Source organism: Mustelus asterias, unplaced genomic scaffold (assembly GCF_964213995.1).
Source record: "Mustelus asterias unplaced genomic scaffold, sMusAst1.hap1.1 HAP1_SCAFFOLD_1019, whole genome shotgun sequence".
Taxonomy (NCBI): domain Eukaryota; kingdom Metazoa; phylum Chordata; class Chondrichthyes; order Carcharhiniformes; family Triakidae; genus Mustelus; species Mustelus asterias.
This window is the reverse complement of record NW_027590964.1, coordinates 6,343-26,657: the sequence shown is the minus strand read 5'-3', so window position 1 is coordinate 26,657 and position 20,315 is coordinate 6,343. Positions and strand designations below refer to the sequence as shown.

Genomic DNA, 20,315 nt, shown 5'->3' with positions numbered 1-20,315 from the left:
CTAGATAGGATTATGTAATTGAGGGTAGAAGATAGAGACCTGAAATTAAACAGCAAATAGGAACTGGGATATTGGACACAATTTAATTCAATGGAATATTTCAATCTGGCATTGATGTATAGTATCGACGGGTCTAGTAAATTGGTGATATTTGTGTCCTTTTCTATGTTTTGGCAAGTCAAATTGCAGCTTTATAGACCCTTAATTAGGCCACACTTGGGATATAGTGTTCAATTCTGGTCACAACACTACCAGAAGGATGTGGAGGCTTTGGAGAGCGTACAGAGAAGATTTACCAGGAAAATTTACCTGGTATGGAAGGCATTAGCTATGAGGAGAGGTTGGAGAAACTTGGTTGTTCTCACTGGGACGACGAAGATTGAGGGGTGACGTGATAGAAGTCTACAAGATCGTGAGGCACATGGACAGAGTGGATAATCAGAAGCTTTTTTCCAGGATGGAAGAGTCAATTACTGGGGGACACAGGTTTAAGGTGCGAGGGACAAGGTTTAAAGGAAAAGTACAAGGCAAGTTTTTTACACAGAGGGTGGTGTGTGCCTGGAACTCGCTGCCGGGGGAGGTAGAGGAAGCAGATATGATAGTGACTTTAAGGGGCATCTTGACAAAAACGTGAATAGGATGGGAATAGAGGGGTATGGTCCTCGGAAGGGTCGGGAGTTTTAGTTCAGTCGGCAGCATGATTGGTGCAGGCTTGGAGGGCCGAAGGGCCTGTTCCTGTGCTGTATTATTTGTTCTGTTTTTTAAGAGAACAAAATTTAGTACTCTAACTGCCGCTCTAGGCATTGGGGGGCCATCTATGGAGAGATAAGCAAAGACTTCAAGATCTTTGGATAAGATCGCCTGAGAATCAAAATGGTATTGGCATGATATTGAAAGTTTTTAGTTTTAAAGTTTATTTATTAGTGTCACAAATAGGCTTACATTAACACTGCAATGGAGTTACTATGGAAATCCCCTAGCCGCCACACTCCAGTGCCTGTTCGGGTACACTGAGGGAGTATTTAGCATGGCCCATGCATCTAACCAACACATCTTCCAGACTGTGGGAGGAAACCAGAGCACCCAAAGGAAATCCACGCAGGGAAAACATGCAGACTCCGCACAGACAGTGACCCAAGCTGGGGATTGAATCCGGGTCCCTGGCACTGTAAGGCAGCAGTGCCAACCACGGTGCCGCCCTATACATACTGCATAAGTATGCAGATGAGTTACGTCTGAAGTAATTAACAGAAAGGAAACCAGTCCAAAATAGACCCATTCATGGGTTTGGAAGTACTTGCAATTATACACTGCTGTTCTGTCTGGAGACAATACACATCCCTTTAACCTGTGTTTAATGTTCCGTCCAACCACATTATCTGTACCTTTTAAGACCTGGCTGGCTGTAGAGATTTGCATTCTAATTAGTATTCTGTAACTTGATTTCTGTGTCTGTGCACTGTTGGAGAACAGAGACCACTCCATCTGACGAAGGAGCAGCAAGCTCCGAAAGCTTATGGTATTTGCTACCAAATAAACCTGTTGGACTTTAACATGGTGTTGTGAGACTTCTTACGATACATAATCACCCCAGAGACAGAGATAATCTCAGCAGCTTTACTCTGTGAAAGCTATCACAGTGTTTTGTCTGTAAGTGACAGACTCACTGACTGTGGGAGAGTTCCACACATCTGGAAAAACATTGGAATATTTGTTTGGTGCCTGGTGGGATGAAGCGTACGTTGACGAAACACTGGGGAAAGTGGTCTGACAGGCCATGCAGGAGCCTATGGAAATTGCCCATGAGTAGGTCAGGCACTCCGAAGAACAAGACCCATAAGGGAGGAACACAGGTGAACCTCACTACCCAGACTGCCACCAGACTGAAACTATCAGCAGACACCATGGGTGGGACGGATTTGTTCCAGGAACAGCAGGAAACTAAGTGGTGGGAAATAATCAGGATAGGGATGACCATCGGGACGGGGGGGATGTTATTATGGGACACCATGAGGTGCTGTTATCATGGAGGATCTATTAAATTGCCAGTTCTGGCAGTCCCTCACCATGCACCAGCATCACCCTGTTCAAAGAAGGGGGAAGCTAGAAGCTGAACTTTACAGCAGGATAGTTTAGGCTGTCTCCTGACATCTGGAAGACTGGCCAGCTGAAGGATTTGGAGAGGTGTTCTCAACATTATATTGGCTTTTTTGAGTGGTCACCTAATAGGTAAAGGGGGGTCTGAAAGGGTTAATAATCACACAAGTTTCAAAATCACATAAGCGGCAATGGGACAAACCACAGATCTTTATTGAAGCAGAACCCAGATAAGCGGCAAGGCCTGGTTACAAGAGAGACAACCCCAGAATATAGGTTTATCTAACAAAGCCTCTTAGCCTGAGAGAATTCATGAAATCAGACATCTGGAGATGAGAGAGATAATGGAAATGTGGAGTTGAGGTTACAATCAGATCAGACACGATTGTACTGAATGGTAGAGCAGGCTCGAGAGGCCGAGTAGCTACTCCTGCTCCTAATTCATATGTGATCACATCCTTTATAATAGATCGTAGCATTTTCCATCCTACTGACGTCAGGCTGATGGGTCTGTGGTTCCCCATTTTCTCTCTCCCTCCTTACAGTAAGAAGTCTCAGAACACCAGGTTAAAGTCCAAAAGGTTTATTTGGTTGTACGAGCTTTTAGGAATTACCTGATGAAGGAGTAGCGCTCCGACAGCTCGTGCTACCAAATAAACCTGTTGGACTTTAACATGGTGTTGTGAGACTTCTTACTGTGCTTACCCCTGTCCAACGCCGGCATCTCCACATCATGGCTATCTCCCTCCTTAAATAGTGGGGTTACATTTACCAATCTGCAGCAACCATTCCAGAATCTATAGAATTTGGAAAGATGACCACCAATGTATCCACTATCTCTACAGCCACCTCTTTCAACACTCTGGGATGTAGATCATCAACTTTTGGGGATTTATTCAATTTCAATCCCATTAATTTCTCCAGTACCACTCTCTCACTAATAATAATCTCTTCCAGTTCCTCATGCTCACCACTCCCTTGGTTCTCTCATGTTTTGGGATGATTTCTGTATCTTCTTCCGAGAAGACAGACACACATTGTTTAGTTTCTCTGCCATTTCCCCATTCCCCATTATAAACTCTCCTGTCTCCGCCTGGAATGGACCCACATTTGTCTTTGTTAAGCTTTTCCTTTTCACATACCGTTAGGAGCATTTCCAGTTGGTTTTTATCTTTCTCACCAGTTTGCTCTCATATTCTATTTTCTCTTTGTCAGTTTCATGGTTCTCCTTTGCTGAATTCTAAAAAAAGTTCCCAATCCTCAGGCTGACAACTATTTTGGCCACTTTATGAGTCTCTTCCTTTGATCTAATTGAATCTTTATCTTTTCTTGTTAGCCACGGTTGCTGCACTTTTCTGTTGGATTTTTGTTCAATGAAGGAATCTATATTTGATGCCAATATGTAATAATTATTTATATTTGAGAGATTAACTGTCTACCATCACAGTGGCACAGTGATTAGCACTGCTGCTTCACAGCGCCAGGCACCCGGGTTCGATTCCCGGCTTGGGTCACTGTCTGTGCAGATTCTGCACATTCTTCCCGTGTCTGCATGGGTTTCCTCCGGGTGCTCCGGTTTCTTCCCATAGGACGTTCTGTTAGGTGCATTGGCCATGCTAAATTCTCCCTCAGTGTACCTGAACAGGTGCTGGAATGCGTTGACTCGGGGATTTTCACAGTAACTTCATTGCAGTGTGAATTTAAGCCGACTTGTGACACTAATAAATAAATACATTTTAATGTTATTTTCCAGCTGTCACAGCCAATGTACCCCTCCTAGCTTGATGGTTTTCTTCTGTGAGAAACACCCAGATGGATCAAACAAAAGAACCATGCAACCAACACAGCCCATCTCCATGGCAATGTGGCATGTTTTGGGGGATTCCAAACAGAAATGGGAACTAAATATTTTCTAAGTTCTGAACATCCTGTCACTCTGTGATCCTTGTGAAAGTGGAAACCAGGTGTTCGCAACAAGGCTCAAAGAGAATCAGCCCACTGGAGGCAAAGTCGTGAGACCGGCCAGTCCAGCAGAAAAAAACCCTCCGACCCTCCCCATTGACCAACTGTGAGAATGAACAAAATGCAGCTCTAGATGTAACTCAGAGCATGAACAATAACAGCAGAATCTAACCCCTGGAATCACTTGTGAATTTTTTGGTGCCTTCGCAGACGAGAGGCATCACTGAATCCCTTCCTACATTGAGAGCAAGTGAATGGCCTCTCCCCAGCATGAACTCGCTGGTGAGTCTGTAGGTTAGATGAATCACTGAATCCCTTCCCACACTGAGAGCAGATGAATGGCTTTTCCCCAGTGTGAACTCGCTGGTGTCTCAACAGGTTGCATGAAAGAGTGAATCCCTTCCCACACTCAGAGCAGGTGAATGGTCTCTCCCCAGTGTGAACTCGCTGGTGTCGCAACAGGGGGGTTAACAAAGTGAATCGCTTCCCGCACTCTGAGCAGGTGAAGGGCCTATCCCCAGTGTGAAACTGCTGGTGTCTCAACAGCTGGTGTGACAAAGTGAATCCCTTCCCACACTGAGAGCAGGTGAATGGTCTCTCCCCGGTGTGAACTCGCTGGTGTGTCTGCAGGGTGGATGAATCATTGAATCCTTTTCCACACTGAGAGCAGATGAATGGCCTCTCTCCAGTGTGAACTCGCCTGTGTCTCAACAAGTTGCACAAAAGAGTGAATCCCTTTCCACACTGCAAGCAGGTGAATGGCTTCTCCCCAGTGTGAACTCGCTGGTGTCTCTGCAGGGTGGATGAATCACTGAATCCCATCCCACACCAAGAGCAGGTGAATGGCCTCTCCCCAGTGTGAATTCGCTGGTGAGACTGCAAGTGGGCTAACTGAGTGAATCCCTTCCCACACTGAGAGCAGGTGAATGGTCTCTCCCCGGTGTGAACTCGCTGGTGTGTCTGAAGGTGGGATGACAGAATGAATCCCTTCCCACACTGAGAACATATGAACTGTTTCTCCCCAGTGTGAACTCGCTGGTGTGTCTTTAAGGTAGATGAACGACCGAATCCCTTCCCACACACAGAGCAGGTGAATGGCCTCTCCCCAGTGTGGCTGCGCCGATGAGCTTCCAGGTCTGATGGGGATCTGTATCTCTTCCCACAATCCTCACAGTTCCATGGTTTCTTCATGTTTTAGGTCTCCTTCTATCTCTCCAGGTCAGACAATCAGTTAATCATTTGTTCACAACCAAAACACATGTACAATCTCCCTGCTGTGAACAATGTGATGTTTTTTTCTGGCTGTGCAACTGATTCAACTTTTTTCTGCAGTCAGTTCACTGGAACATTCATTAGGGTGTGTGTGTGTGTGTGTGTGTGTGTGTCTCGGTGCTTTTCCAGTCATACTGATGTTTAAAGTCTTTTGAAGCTGACAGAACAGAGAAACATTTCTCCTTCTGGAATCTAAGCTGATGATATTCAAGTCCCAAGGAATCGAATAACTCTGTCAGATCTAAATGTGACGATTGAGATTTCTGTCCGAGATTCCTCCTCTTCTAATATCCTGTGCAAACAAGTTACAAAAGCCATCACTGTCAGTACAGGATAGAAATTCAAAACAGACAATTCTAGTTGCTATGCAACATTCTTTCCTCTCTCATTCCCAAAAGCTGTAAATCTCCATCCCACACACACTCCCTGCATTCTCACTGTGCTGTGTCTAATATTCACCCTCCCAATTCTCCTGAAGGTGCTGATTGAGGCTGATTGACAGATCCATGCTCACTGCTTTCAGCCCTGGACACAGAGAGCTGAAAATCTCCACATAGGTTGCCAGGCATATACCATGTCAGAATTCCTGCACTAAGTGTTATGTCCAGGACATTATCACTTGAGTAGGTAGAGCAAGGATTTGAGGAAGATTCATACTTAGGCAGGGAGAGCATGATCTGGAACTTGTGCCTATGAGGATGGTGGAACAGCAGATGATCAATAATTCCAAAATGAAATTGGGCGGGCATTTGAAGGAAATAAAACTTGCAGGAAATGTTGATATAGAGATTGAATGGGACTGATCGGATAGTTCGACAAGATGTGCAGGTTAGGTTGATTAGCTATGCTAAATTGCCACTTGGTGTCCCAGGATGTGTGGGTTGCGGGGGAGTTGTGGGGTAAATCCGTGGGGTAACAGGGATAAGGGCCTGGGAAGAATGCTCTGTTGGAGAGTCGGTGCAGACTTAAGAACATAAGAACATAAGAAATAGGAGCAGGAGTAGGCCATCTGGCCCTTCGAGCCTGCCCCGCCATTCAACAAGATCATGGCTGATCTGAAGCGAATCAGTTCCACTTACCCGCCTGCTCCCCATATCCCTTAATTCCCTTATCGATCAGAAATCTATCTACCCGTGATTTAAACATATTCAACGAGGTAGCCTCCACCACTTCAATGGGCAGAGAATTCCAGAGATTCACTACTCTCTGAGAGAAGAAGTTCCCCCTCAACTCTGTTCTGAACCGGCCCCCCCCCCCTTATTTTGAGGCTGTGCCCTCTAGTTCTGGTTTCCCTTCTAAGTGGAAAGAATCTCTCCACCTCTACCCTATCCAGCCCCTTCATTATCTTATATATCTCTATAAGATCACCCCTCATCCTTCTAAACTCCAACAAGTACAGACCCAATCTGTTTAATCTCTCCTCATAAGCTACACCCCTCATCTCCGGTATCAACCTGGTGAACCTTCTCTGCACTCCCTCTAAGGCCAATATATCCTTTCGCAAATAAGGGGACCAAAACTGCACACAGTACTCCAGTTGCGGCCTCACCAGTGCCTTGTACAGTTGCAGCAAGACCTCCCTGCTTAAGTAAGTGGTACTGATCCACGTCCCTCCCTGAGAGGGGGGAGTTAATAGTGGGAAATGAGGATATGGCTGAGTCTTTAAATAAGTTTTTTGTGTCGGTCTTCACGGTGGAGGACACAAATAGTTTGCCAAATATTAACGATAGAGGGTTGGCAGCAGGAGAAATACTTAATACAATTAATGTTACCAGAGAGGCAGTGCTGGGTAGACTAATGGGACTGAAGGTGGACAAGTCCCCGGGTCCGGATGGAATGCATCCCAGGGTATTGAAAGAAATGTCAGAGGTAATAGTGGATGCGTTAGTGATTATTTATCAAAACTCGTTGCATTCTGGGGTAGTGCCGGTTGATTGGAAAACGGCTAATGTTACGCCGCTGTTTAAAAAAGGAAGGAGACAAAAGGCGGGTAACTATAGGCCGGTCAGCTTAACGTCTGTAGTAGGGAAAATGCTGGAATCCATTATTAAAGAGGAGATAGCAGGGCATCTGGATAGAAATGGTTCGATCAATCAGACGCAGCATGGATTCATGAGGGGAAAGTCATGCTTGACGAACATGTTGGATTTTTATGAAGATGTGACTAGGGCGGTTGATGGGGAAAACCGGTGGATGCGGTGTTTTTGGATTTCCAAAAGGCGTTTGATAAGGTGCCCCATAAAAGGCTGCTGAAGAAGATTAGGGCACACGGAGTTGGGGGTAGTGTGTTAAAGTGGATTGGGGACTGGCTATCCGACAGGAAGCAAAGAGTCGGAATAAATGGGTGTTTTTCCGGTTGGAGGAAGGTAACTAGTGGCGTGCCGCAGTGATCGGTACTCGGGCCGCAACTGTTTACCATTTATATAGATGATCTGGAGGAGGGGACGGAGTATAGGGTAACGAAGTTTGCAGACGACACAAAGATAAGTGGAAAAGTGAATCGTGTGGAGGACGGAGAAGATCTGCAGAGAGATTTGGACAGGCTGAGTGAGTGGGCGAGGATATGGCAAATGGAGTATAACGTTGATAAATGCGAGGTTATACACTTTGGAGGAAATAATAACAAATGGGATTACTATCTCAATGGAAACAAATTAAAACATGCTACCATGCAAAGGGACCTGGGGGTCCTTGTGCATGAGACGCAAAAGCCCAGTCTGCAGGTACAACAGGTGATCAAGAAGGCAAATGGGATGTTGGCCTATATTGCGAGGGGGATAGAGTATAAAAGCAGGGATGTCTTGATGCACCTGTACAGGGCATTGGTGAGGCCGCAGCTGGAATACTATGTGCAGTATTGGTCCCCTTATATGAGGACGGATATATTGGCATTGGAGGGAGTGCAGAGAAGGTTCACCAGGTTGATACCGGAGATGAGGGGTTTGGATTATGAGGAGAGGCTGAGGAGATTGGGTTTGTACTCGTTGGAGTTTAGAAGGATGAGGGGGGATCTTATGGAGACTTATAAGATAATGCGGGGGCTGGATAGGGTGGAGGCGGAGAGATTCTTTCCACTTAGTAAGGAAGTTAAAACTAGAGGACACAGCCTCAAAATAAAGGGGGGTCGGTTTAAGACAGAGTTGAGGAGGAACTTCTTCTCCCAGAGGGTGTTGAATCTCTGGAATTCTCTGCCCACTGAGGTGGTGGAGGCTACCTCGCTGAATATGTTTAAAGTGCGGATGGATGGATTCCTGATCGGTAAGGGTATTAAGGGTTATGGGGATCAGGCGGGTAAGTGGTACTGATCCACGTCAGATCAGCCATGATCTTATTGAATGGCGGGGCAGGCTCGAGGGGCTGGATGGCCTACTCCTGCTCCTATTTCTTATGTTCTTATATTCTATCCCCCTCGCGATAAAGGCCAACATTCCATTCGCCTTCTTGATCACCTGCTGCACCTGCAGACTGAGTTTTTGCGATTCGTGCACAAGGACCCCCAGGTCCCTCTGCACAGTCGCATGATGTAATTTTTCTCCATTTAAATAATATTCCAATTTACTATTATTTCTTCCACAGTGGATAACCTCACATTTGCTGACGTTATATTCCATCTGCCAGATCCTTGCCCACTCGCTCAGCCGATCCAAATCTCTCTGCAGACTTTCTGCGTCCTCCACACAATTCGCTTTCCCACTCACCTTGGTGTCATCAGCAAACTTGAATACCCTACATTCAGTCCCCTCCTCCAGATCATCTATGTAAATGGTCAACAATTGAGGCCCCAGCACCGATCCCTGCGGCACGCCACTGGTCACCAACTGCCAACCAGAAAAGCACCCATTTATCCCAACTCTCTGCTTCCTGTTAGATAGCCAATCCCCAATCCACGGCAACACCTTACCCCTAACTCCGTGTACCCCAATCTTCTGCAGCAACCTTTTGTGAGGCATCTTATCGAACGCCTTCTGGAAATTGATCAAAGACTTGATGGAACAAAAGGCCTCCTTCTGCACTGGACTCGAGTTACCCAACAGACTCCTTCTGTGCTGCAATGACTTTATGACTGGAAATATATAATATACCCACAGTAATATATTACAAAACTAGAAATAATAAGAAATGGAAAGGGGACAAAAGGTGTTTTACTCACAGAGACAGGAGGAAGTTTGAGTCTGAAGCTCAATCTTCATTCACACAAAGCCGGCGCTCTGATTGGCTGGAGGACCAGAGTCCTTCCGGTCCTCCAAGTCTCCCCATTGGTCAAGACTTCAGCATGCAGTTCAGGGGGTGGGCTCTCCTTCGCACATGCGCAGCTTCCCTTCGTCCTTGGACATGCGCAGTCCCAGGCCGGGGGGAAGGGGGAGATCACCGAGCTGCTTCTCGCTCTCAGCCGGTTGCCTGGAAATCTTGGCTGGAGGAGGTGCCGGAGGAGGGGAACAATGGGTGGGGGCGGGGCTCCCGGGTCCGCGCGCCCGGGCCTGCGCACTGGAACCCGGAGACGTCACCGCGGAGCGCAGCGATTCCTATTGGCTGATTCAGGGAGCGCTCCGTTGTGACGTCACAACACGGAAGTGGTCCAATGAGCTTCACAGTGAAACTCCCTCCTCTGGGAGGAAATCAATGTTTCCCCCTTTCCATTTCTTTTCTCATTCTGGGGGAAATTGGGGACTCGCAGCAACTGAAGGGTAAGGTCTTGAATCCAGTCTGTTTATTTCAGCATTTTTAGTCTGGGAGCCTGCATGGAAATTTTCAGCTCTCTGTGTCCAGGACAGGATGTGGAGATGCCGGCGTTGGACTGGGGTGAACACAGTAAGAAGTCTCACAACACCAGGTTAAAGTCCAGCGGGTTTATTTGGTAGCACGAGCCACAAGCTTTCGGAGCGCTGCCCCTTCATCAGGTGAGTGTTCCAGTGCACTCAACTGATGAAGGGGCAGCGCTCTGGAAGCTTGTGGCTTGTGCTACTAGATAAACCTGTTGGACTTTAACCTGGTGTTGTGAGACTTATTACTGTCCAGGACAGGAAGCAGTGAGCATGGATCTGTCCATCAGTCTGAATCAGCACCTTCAGGAGAAATGGGAGGGTAAATATTAGATACAGCAGAGTGAGAATAAGGGCAGAATGAATGGGATGGAGATTCACAGCTTTTGAGGAATGAGAGAGGAAAGAATGTTCCATAGAAACTAGAATTGTCACTTCTGAATTTCTATCCTGTACTGACTGTGATGTTTTTACAAAAATGTTTCACAGGATATCAGAGAGAACTCTCGACTGTGTCACGTCTAGATCTGACAGAATCACTTGATTCCTTGGGACCTGAATATCGTCAGCCTTTGAAACTAAGGGGAGAAATATTTATCAGCTTCTGAAGATTTTGAACATCAGTGCGACTGGAAAAGCACTGACACACTGACCCCCAAGTGAGAGTGTTCCAGTGCACTGACTGGAAAGAGCTTTAACCAGTTACACAGCCTGAAAATACATTGCAGCATTCACAGTGAGGAGCGACTGTGTTGTGTGTGTTGAAAAGGCTTCAACTGGTTGTCTGACCTGCAGAGATTCAAGGAGACCCAAAAGATGGAAAAACCATGGAAATGTGGGGACTGTGGAAAGGGATGGAGGTCACCATCAGAGCTGGAAGCCCATCGGCGCAGCCACACGGGGGAGAGGCCGTTCACCTGCGTTCAGTGTGGGAAGGGATTTACTCAGTTATCGAACCTGCAGACCCACCAGCGAGTTCACACCAGGGAAAGACCATTCACCTGCTCTCAGTGTGGGAAGGGATTCACTCATTCATCCAGTCTGCAGAGGCACCAGCGAGTTCACACTGGGGAGAGACCATTCACCTGCTCTGTGTGTGGACAGAGATTCACTCAGTTATCCAGCCTGCAGACACACCAGCAAGTTCACACTGGGGAGAGACCGTTCACCTGCTCTGTGTGTGGAACAGGATTCAGTGATTCCAGCACTCTGCGGAGACACCAGCGAGTTCACACTGGGGAGAGGCCATTTACCTGCTCAGTATGTGGGAAGGGATTTCGTGTTTCATCTACTCTGCTGAAACACCAGCACATTCATACTGGGGAGAGGCCATTCACCTGCTCTCAGTGTGGCAAGGGATTTACTCAGTTATCCACCCTACAGACCCACCAGCGAGTTCACACCAGGGAGAGGCCATTCACCTGCTTTGTTTGTGGGAAGGGATTCAGTCAGTCATCCAACCTGCAGAGACACAAGCAAGTTCACACTGGGGAGAAACCGTTCATCTGCTTTCATTGTGGGAAAGGATTCACTCTGTCTTCGAACCTGCGGACACACCAGCGAGTTCACACTGGAGAGAGGCCGTTCACTTGCTCTGTGTGTGGGAAGGGATTCACTCAGTTATCCACCCTGCAGTCACACCAACGAGTTCACACTTGGGAGAGACCATTCACCTGCTCTGTATGTGAGAAGGGATTCACTCAGTTATCTGCCCTGCAGTCACACCAGCGAGTTCACACTGGCGAGAGGCCGTTCACCTGCTCTCAGTGTGGGAAGGGATTCAGTGTTTTATCCACCCTGCACAGACACCAGCAAGTTCACGAGTGATTCCAGAGGTTGGATTCTGCTGTTATTGTTTCTGCTCTCAATTACATCCAGGACTACATTTTGTTCATTCTCACAGTTAGTCAATGGGGAGGGTCGGGGGGTTTCTTTCTGCTGGACTGACCAGTCTCACAACTTTGCGTCCAGTGGGCTGATGCTCTTTGAGCCTTGTTGTGAATACCTGGTTTCAGATTTCACACGGATCACAGAGTGACAGGTGATATGAAGTTAAGAGATATTTAGTCAGCATTTCTGTTTGAAACTCCTCAAATGCCCATCCAATTTCCTTTGAAATTATTTATTGTCTCCACTTCCTCAACCCTCCTAGGCAGCGAGTTCCAGGTCATTACCATTCGCTGCATCAAAATATTCTTCCTCACATTCCCCCCCCCTGCATCTCTGATCCAAAACGTCAAATCTGTGACCCCCCTCGTCCTTGTCCCATTTGCTAATGGGAACAGCTTTTCTTTGTCCACCTTATCTAAACCTGTCAGAATCTTGTCCACCTCTATCAAATCTCTCCTCAACCTCCTTTGCTCCAAGGAGAACAACCCCAGTCTGACATTGACAATAAAGAACAAACTAACAGAATATGTTAATACCTGAAATTAAATAGGAATGTTTAAATTCTGTTTTAAAGATATTGTGAATATATTGTTCCGTATAAAAAAGGGATTTGAATAACTCAGCTTGGGTGCAGTTGAATGAAATTATCAATCTGGTATCCACCCACAGTCTAGAGGAAGTCTGGAATGTGTAGCTGGAAATACCTCTCTGACAGCACTGTGGGTGTACCTACACCTCAGGCATTGTAACAGTTCAGGAAGGCAGTGTTGGGGTTGACCATGGCCGAGGCAGCTACACACAGCCACATATTCTGTTATAATTGAAGGACTGCAGATGGAATGTGAGGCATTATGGGACTGGACTATCTTGACCACATTCCTGTGACTGCTCAGTTTCTGCAATCACGGACCATTAAAGCTGCTCAGCAGGGCCCCAACAGAGGACCTGGCGAGAATATTTACTCAGAATGAGTTAGAATTAAACTTATTCCAGGACCGGCTGGTGTTCAGTGGCTGAGATTCCTGAATCTGTAAAAAGGGGGTCTGACCAATCATCAAACGGCAGTAGGTAGTTGGTTCAGAAGTTAAGAAGCGTTCTCAGGCATCGTATCAATTATTTTATCATAAATTTGTGAGGGACTTGTAACCTGATAGTTGGTGAAGTGACGGTATACTCTAAGTAGCACTGGACTGAAAAGCGGATCTCTGAGAGTAGATTCTAATGGTTCTAATCCTACCATTCAATGGAACAAAAAAAAGTTTGAGTGATAATAGAGGAGAATTAAGCATCTTGTATCTTATTTTAATCAAGGAGTTGTGAGTTTGTAGTGCTCTGTTGCTTTAAGAAGCTATCGCTGCGAGAGAGAATGCTGAGGATTCATTGTTTGAAATTTACAAGTTGTGAGAATCTGTGTGTTTTGTTTGTTTTATGTGGATGTTTGTAGATGTGTTTTATCATTGTTTTGGGCTACATTTGTTAAGGTTTATCTTTCTGGGGATTTAATCTTATTTTGAGTCTTTAATTAAAGGTATTTCTGGAAGTTTAAAAACAGAACCACAAGAACGCTTTGGGAATTCATTTGGTCATTGTTGTAAAGCACATGCTATGTTTCTCTGCTTGTGTGTGGATGATATTTGTGGGTTGAATGCTTCAAGCCTTGAGGATTTCTGTCTGTGATTTAAATCAAACAGATTTTAAAAACGAAGTGTAATTAATAAAGATTTTTTTTCAAACTCTATGACCATGGAGCCATATTTACTGGCCAGAGGCCTGATTCCAGGATATTTTGCTAAACATGCAGGAATTTTAATCCGGATACAATTCACACATTTAAGAATGAGAGTTTTAATTTGTCATGCTTAGTTACAATTTGAGACATGTGAAATGATTCTGACCAATCCTGTACTGGATTGATCTTTGGTTAAACTTCCTGTCAGAGTTGAGAGGGTTGGCTTATGAGGAGAGACTGAGTGGACTGGGACTATACTCACTAGAATTCAGAAGAATGAGAGGAGCTCTTGTAGAAACATATAAAATTATGAAATATAGTACATATGAAATTATGGGAATAGATTTGAAACAGGGAGGTTGTTTCCACTGGCAGGTGAAACTCAAACTGGGGGGGCATTGCCTCAGAATAAGGGGGAGCAGATTTAGGACTGAATTGAGGAGGAACTTCTTCATCCAAAGTTTGTTTATTTATTATTTACTAATCACAAAAATAAGGCTTACATTAACACTACAGTGAAGTTACTGTGAAATTCCCCTAGTTGCCACACTCCGGCGCCTTCTGTGACATTCCCTGCCAGTGCTTGTTGAATGTTTTTAAGGCAAGGATAGATAAATTCTTCAACAGTAAAGGAATTAAGGGTTATGGTGAGCGGGCGGGTAAATGAAGCTGAGTCCACAAAATGATCAGCCATGATCTTATTGAATGGCGCAGAGAACGTGAGGGGCCAGATGGCCCACTCCTGCTCCTAGTTCTTATGTGAGGTCGAAAGATTTATTCCTGACGCAATGAAAAGGGAAATTCCGGAATTGGATACTGAACAAGAGAGTTTAAAAGGAGAGCTTATTCAATAGAAATGTTTCCCAGACCGTGTGGTCATTCGATTAGAACAAAGGAAGGGTGCTGACGTCCATTTGAGAACTTTTAGTCCACCCCTTTTCAAACTAAGGGATTCTATGTACAAAGAAAGCCCAAGCTAAGGGGGTCTGGAAAACATCATGATGGGGGCACCAATCTGTTCATGAGCTGATCACAAAGCCCCATGATGCCCAGATACTAATTTCATTGGACCTATATATAATGTATGTAATCTATCACCATTCTGATTGGATTGTGTCCAGCTGGGATGCGTTGAGTAACTGGATAAGAATTGATGATTTTCTTTGTTGGGTGGAGTTACACATGGTCAGTCCCTGTGGCTTCTCCCCGCTGGCCTAGCTCAATAAACTGTTTGTCGATAGAATCAGGTTTGAGTGTTGAATGATTCTTCTGAGTTCATTCCCCAAAACACACTGGGTACATTACCGCTGGAGACCAGGTATCGCCAAAAACTTCAGACAATACAAAGACTCAAGAAAGCCAGTGTCCCAGTTTAAAGACACATCTTTTATCTGACCAACAATCAAAGGGAGAAATTATTGGACAGTGTAATGCCTCTCTAGAAGAGAAGCATCCTTATCTCTCCAATAACTCTGACGTACAATGCTTCGGCTGGATCAATTATACATTCTTCAACAGAAATTCTCCTGCCTTTCATTAGGTGTGAACAAATCATTTTCTATACAAATAAATCCTTAATTACATGTCATATACTTTAGCCAATTGCATTTTATCCTCTGACACAATGGGATTTAATGGTCAGTAGAATCCAGACACTTCGTCCCCGTATTGCTTAGCAACCCCAGACGCTTAGCTGCAAAGGTCAAAGTTAATGTTCCCACCGGCTCTTACTCCGCCACTGGCCAAACCAGACAAATGCACGTTCTCATGTCTGAGAAGACACTGTCTTATCTGAACAGTGTGAATCAATCCTATTCATGAAGCTGCCTTGAGAACCTTTCTATTATAAACTTCGCTGATAAAGGTTGTCACATTCTGTGGCTTCATTGTTCCGAAGAATGTAGCCTGTCTGTAAGTGTCCCAGTACCATCATGCCTTGCAGCAGCCTGCCTTTGGCTAAAGTTTACAATTGCTTTTAAAAATACAGCTCACATACATTTTAAAATCAGAAAATTCATGTTTAAATCAGAATTAATTGTTTAAATCTTTTACTACGTTCATGTGTGTAGACTGGTCCCTTGTTAGCTTCTGTGTCTGATTTAGTCATTTAACTCAATGCTGGTAGTTCTGTTAGTGTCCGAAATGCCGAATGGTTTAAAATTTCTCGAATCTATTAGAAATTTTCTCCAACAGTTTGTCATTGCGGAGCTCGGAGTACAGCACTTGTTTCAGGAGTCTCGTGTGGGGCTTGTGTACAATGTGGCCCGCCCATCGCAGCTGGTCAAGTGTGACCAGTGCCTCGATACTGGGGATATTGGCCTGGGAGAGGACACTCACGGTGGTAAGCCTATCCTGCCAGTGGATTTGCAGGATTTTGTGGAGGCAACGTTGGTGACATGTCTCCAGGGATTTGAGGTGTGTGCTGTACATTGTCCATGTTTCTGATGGATACAGGAGGGCAGGGACCACGGCTGCTCTACAAACCATGCTTGGTGCTGGATTTGGGGTCTCGAGCTTTGAACTCTGTTCCTCAGGCGTCCGAAGCCTGAACTGGCCCATTGGAGTCGATGCTGGATTTCATCGTTGATGTCTGCCTATGCCGACAGGAGGCTCCCGAGGTGTAGGGCTCACCGTGGATCTTGATGGTCAGGAGGGGAGCTGTAGTGAGCTGCTAGAGAACCTTTGTTTCCCGGATGTTTAGTCAGAGGCCCATTCTCTCATCTGCCTCAGTGAATATGTCGACGATAGTTTGTAGATCAGACAGACATCTTTTTCATTCATTTGTGGGACATGGTGTCACTGGCTGGCTAACATTTATTGTAAGGAGTCTAACAACACCAGGTTAAAGTCCAACAGGTTTATTTGGTAGCAAACGCAACTAGCTTTCGGAGCGCTGCTCCTTCATCAGGTGAGTGGGAGATCTGTTCATACACAGCAAACAGGGCATATAAAGACACAAATTCAATTTACAGAACAATGAATAATGATTGGAATGCGAGTCTTTACAGCTCATCAAGTCTTAAAGGTACAGACACTGAGTGGAGGAAGCATGAGCCCAGGTTAAAGAGATGTGTATTGTCTCCAGACAGGACAGCCAGTGAGACTTTGCAAGCCCAGGCAAGTTGTGGGAGTTACAGACAGTGTGACATGAACCCAAGATCCCGGTTGAGGCCGTTCAAGTGAATGACCACGCCCCCCTCACGGACCGTCAAGTGCAGCAACCGGCCTGGCACCGGCTCCTTGACCCCCAAGATCTCCGGCTGATAATGTGGGGCCAACAAGATAGCCACCCCGCTGGAAGCGAGCGTGAGGTGGCTCATGTAGACCCCCCCTCGCCACTCCAGGAGCCATTGGGCTTCGTCTCCCGGAACGGTGTGGGATTCCTGCAGGAAACACACCGCATACTTCCCGTCACGGAGGACCGAGAAGTTCTGGAACCTGCGGTGTGGCCCACTGCTGCCGTTGATGTTGAGGCTGGCTATGGTCACCTTCATGTCAGCAGCTTTGTGCCACCGTCACCACTTAACTAGGTGTGTGGGGGGGCGCTGGCGCAATTCTCACCAGTCCGCTCCCCCCCGTTTCGAGCCCTTGGAGGAACCGCAGTACCCAGCGCCGCTCTATTTTCCCCAGGCCCGCGGAGGCATGCGAGCATGCCCTCACGGACCGGATGAGCTGCGCCAGGTCCAGCCAGTGGCCGAGGGCTAGCCGGATGATGTCAGGGCGACCGGAATGACTGCGGATAAAGACCCTGAGGTCCTTGGAGGGGATGAGGGACGACTCGGTGGGGGGCACGAGGGAGTCCCCCGCCTCGCTCTGGGCAGACTCCGAAAGTGTCCCCGTGCCCTCCACCGAGCCGCTGACCTCCTCAGGGCGGTCGCCCCTCGACTCCGAGTCCCCCGCCGCAGGACGTACGGCGGGCGGCACGGAGCCACCAACTAGCCCTAGCCCCTCCCCGATCCCACCCCCAGGATCGGTGGAGGAGGGGTTCCCCCCGGGCTCACCTTTCCCGGATTGCGGGCCCCCGTGCGACGGCGGCCCAGCCGCCCCCCCCGCCCCAGACGCTTGGACACCCCCCAGGTCCGGTGTATCCTTCGGACTGAGGTTGGGGATGTCCAGCGTCCAAGGCCGGGACGGAGAGGACGAGTGGATCGTCTCCTCGCCACCGTCGCACGAGGACATGAACATTGGAGTGTCCCCAGTCCCCCGACAGACTGAAGAAGAACTCCGGGTTGTAACCGGCCGGGTGGAACGGAACCGTGGGGGCCCCGCTGCCACCCGGCCCCGGAGACTCCTCGCCGGGGGACTGAGGCAGCACATGCTTGGATTTACAGGGTGCCTTGCCCCCTTTCTTCTGGGGACAACACACAAAGACAGGTGGGGGCACGGCAGGAAATGACTCACAAGGGGGGAGGGGCACGCAGACCTCAAACTCAATGGCGCCTGGGGGGCCCCGCCTCTTTTTGTTAACCTGCCCTCGGGCAGGCGAGGCCCCTCGCGCTCCGCCCCTCTTCGCCTTGCCGCACCCCCCCCCGCCCCCCCGTCACGACCCCCCGAGGCATTGGTTTAGCCAGTTTTGCCGGCTCGGGGTCGCTAACCCCCCCAAACTCGGACCCGGGATCCCGGGCATCCGCGGCGCCGGGCCCAGCACTAGGCCCCGGAGAGCCCACGGGCCCAGCAGATGGTGGTGGTGGTGGGGGGGCGCAGGTGGAGACTGAGGTGGTCCCCGAGCCGGCTGCCGGGGTGGTTGGGGTGTCCTTCTTGGGGGCCGGGGTCCCGGTACCCCCCTTCTTTTTTGTCGTGCCAGGCTGGGCCTTCTGGCCACGCGGAGGCTCCGCTCTCCCCCCGCCGGCAGCTGAGGTGGCAGCTGCTGCCGGCGTGGCCTCCCCTCGCGGGGGGGCAGATGGTACTCGCTTGGGGGGAGAGGGGGCTGCGGTGCCAGCTGCGGCCGCCTTGGGTTGGCGGTCGGCGGCCTTGGAGACGGGCAGTTTTTCCTCACGTGCCCCGCCTCCTTACAGGCATGGCACCGCACACCGTCCGCGGACCAAAAGACCCGGTACGTGGTCCCCTCGTGGGGGACATTGAACCCTCCCTCCAGTTCCTCCTCCCGGGCCAGGCGGACAAAAACCTGGCGCCGGAAGGAGTAAATGTGGCGGAGGGAGGGGTCCCGAAGGCCGAGCGGGATCGGCTGCACCCTGGACCGAACCTGCCCCAGTAGATGGAGGTGGGGGAGGAGGAGCTCACTCGGTAGGAAGGGCGGGACGTTTGATATTACGATCTTATGGGCGGTGGCCTCCAAAGGGTCCACCGCCAGGAACATCCCGCCCACCGTGAGCCCCCTCTCCAGGGCGAGGTGGACTGCCCGCTTGGCCTTCAAAAAGAATACGGCCCGGCCGTACATCTTCGAGGCCGCGACAATGGCTGAGGGGCCGACAACCCCAGCCATTTCCTTGACGCAGGCCTCGATGGACATGTCGGGGTGGGCGTAGCACTTCACCCCGAGCTGCCGCGTGATCAATGAAAATGACGGCAGGGCCTTGGGAGCGGCAGGGGCTCTGGCAGCCGCCACGCCCGCATAGGTGGGCCGAGAAGGCCCTTCCACCGGCGACGCTGGCGAGGTCACCATAGTAATCAAGGGAGTGCTACGCCCACCCCGAGACTGCCCAAATGTACAGTAGGGCGTATATGAGGAGGGAAAAATAAGGGAGGGTGGGGTAGGTGGATGGTGGGTCTAGGTGCTCTCTCCCCAGAGTGAGAGAGGGAGAGAGGAGGTCGGAGGAGCAGGAGGGAGGACGAGGGACAAGGCACGGAGGGGGGGCCGGTGCCCCAGTCAGGAGGAAAGAGGGGAGGGGGTGCCAGTGTTGGGGGCAGCAGCAGTGGATGGGGGACTTTACTCCTCCAGCCCGTTCATGCGCAAACAATTCAAAAAGTCCACGATGTCTTCACCCTGGCCCCCCCCCACCCCCCACCCCCCACCTCCCCACACCCCCACCCACCCACACCCCCACCCACCCACACCCCCACCCACCCACACCCCCACCCACCCACCCACCCACACCCCCACCCACCCACCCACACCCCCACCCACCCACCCACACCCCCACCCACCCACCCACACCCCCACCCACACCCCCACCCACCCACCCACACCCCCACCCACCCACCCACACCCACCCACTGCAGATGGAACTAGCAGTCTGAATCGACCTCTCTCTCCCCCGCCTCCCCTCCAGTCACTCCTCGTCCTCTCTTCCTCTCTCCCTCCAGGGAGAGCGCACCCTCCAGAGGCCGGACGGCAGGCAGGCAGGCCGGATGGCAGGCAAGCCAGACAGCAGGCAGGCCAGACGTTGGGCAGGCAGGCAGGCCAGACGTTGGGCAGGCGGGCAGGCCAGGCGTTGGGCAGGCGGGCAGGCCAGGCGTTGGGCAGGCAGGCAGGCCAGACGTTGGGCAGACAGGCAGGCAGGCCAGACGTTGGGCGGGCAGGCAGGCAGGCCAGACGTTGGGCGGGCAGGCAGGCAGGCCAGACGTTGGGCAGGCAGGCAGGAAACAACTCACCTCGCCTCCCTCCTCCCCTCCTGCAGGAAGCCAATAACAAAACAAAACGGGCG

The 20,315-nt window shown here is 49.2% G+C and overlaps 1 protein-coding gene across 1 annotated transcript; it reads right to left on the bottom strand.

Moving 5' to 3' along the window:
* Nucleotides 1-4,239: 4,239 nt before the first annotated feature.
* On the bottom strand, nucleotides 4,240-19,108 carry LOC144487750 (uncharacterized). The gene is made up of 3 exons (XM_078205825.1): nucleotides 19,037-19,108; nucleotides 12,052-12,096; nucleotides 4,240-5,244 (listed from the first exon to the last, which is right to left on the bottom strand). The coding sequence occupies exons 1-3, from the start codon at nucleotides 19,106-19,108 to the stop codon at nucleotides 4,240-4,242; spliced, it is 1,122 nt and encodes a 373-aa protein (XP_078061951.1).
* Nucleotides 19,109-20,315: the final 1,207 nt, after the last annotated feature.

Coding starts and splice junctions, on each gene's coding strand:
- LOC144487750 (XM_078205825.1), bottom strand. CDS start 19,108: ATGTACGGCCGGGCCGTATTCTTTTTGAAGGCCAAGCGGGCAGTCCAC. Junction 12,097..19,036: donor CCCTGGAGAGGGGGCTCACG/GTGGGCGGGATG, acceptor ATCTGAAACCAG/GTATTCACAACAAGGCTCAA. Junction 5,245..12,051: donor ATCAGCCCACTGGACGCAAA/GTTGTGAGACTG, acceptor TAAAACATGAAG/AAACCATGGAACTGTGAGGA.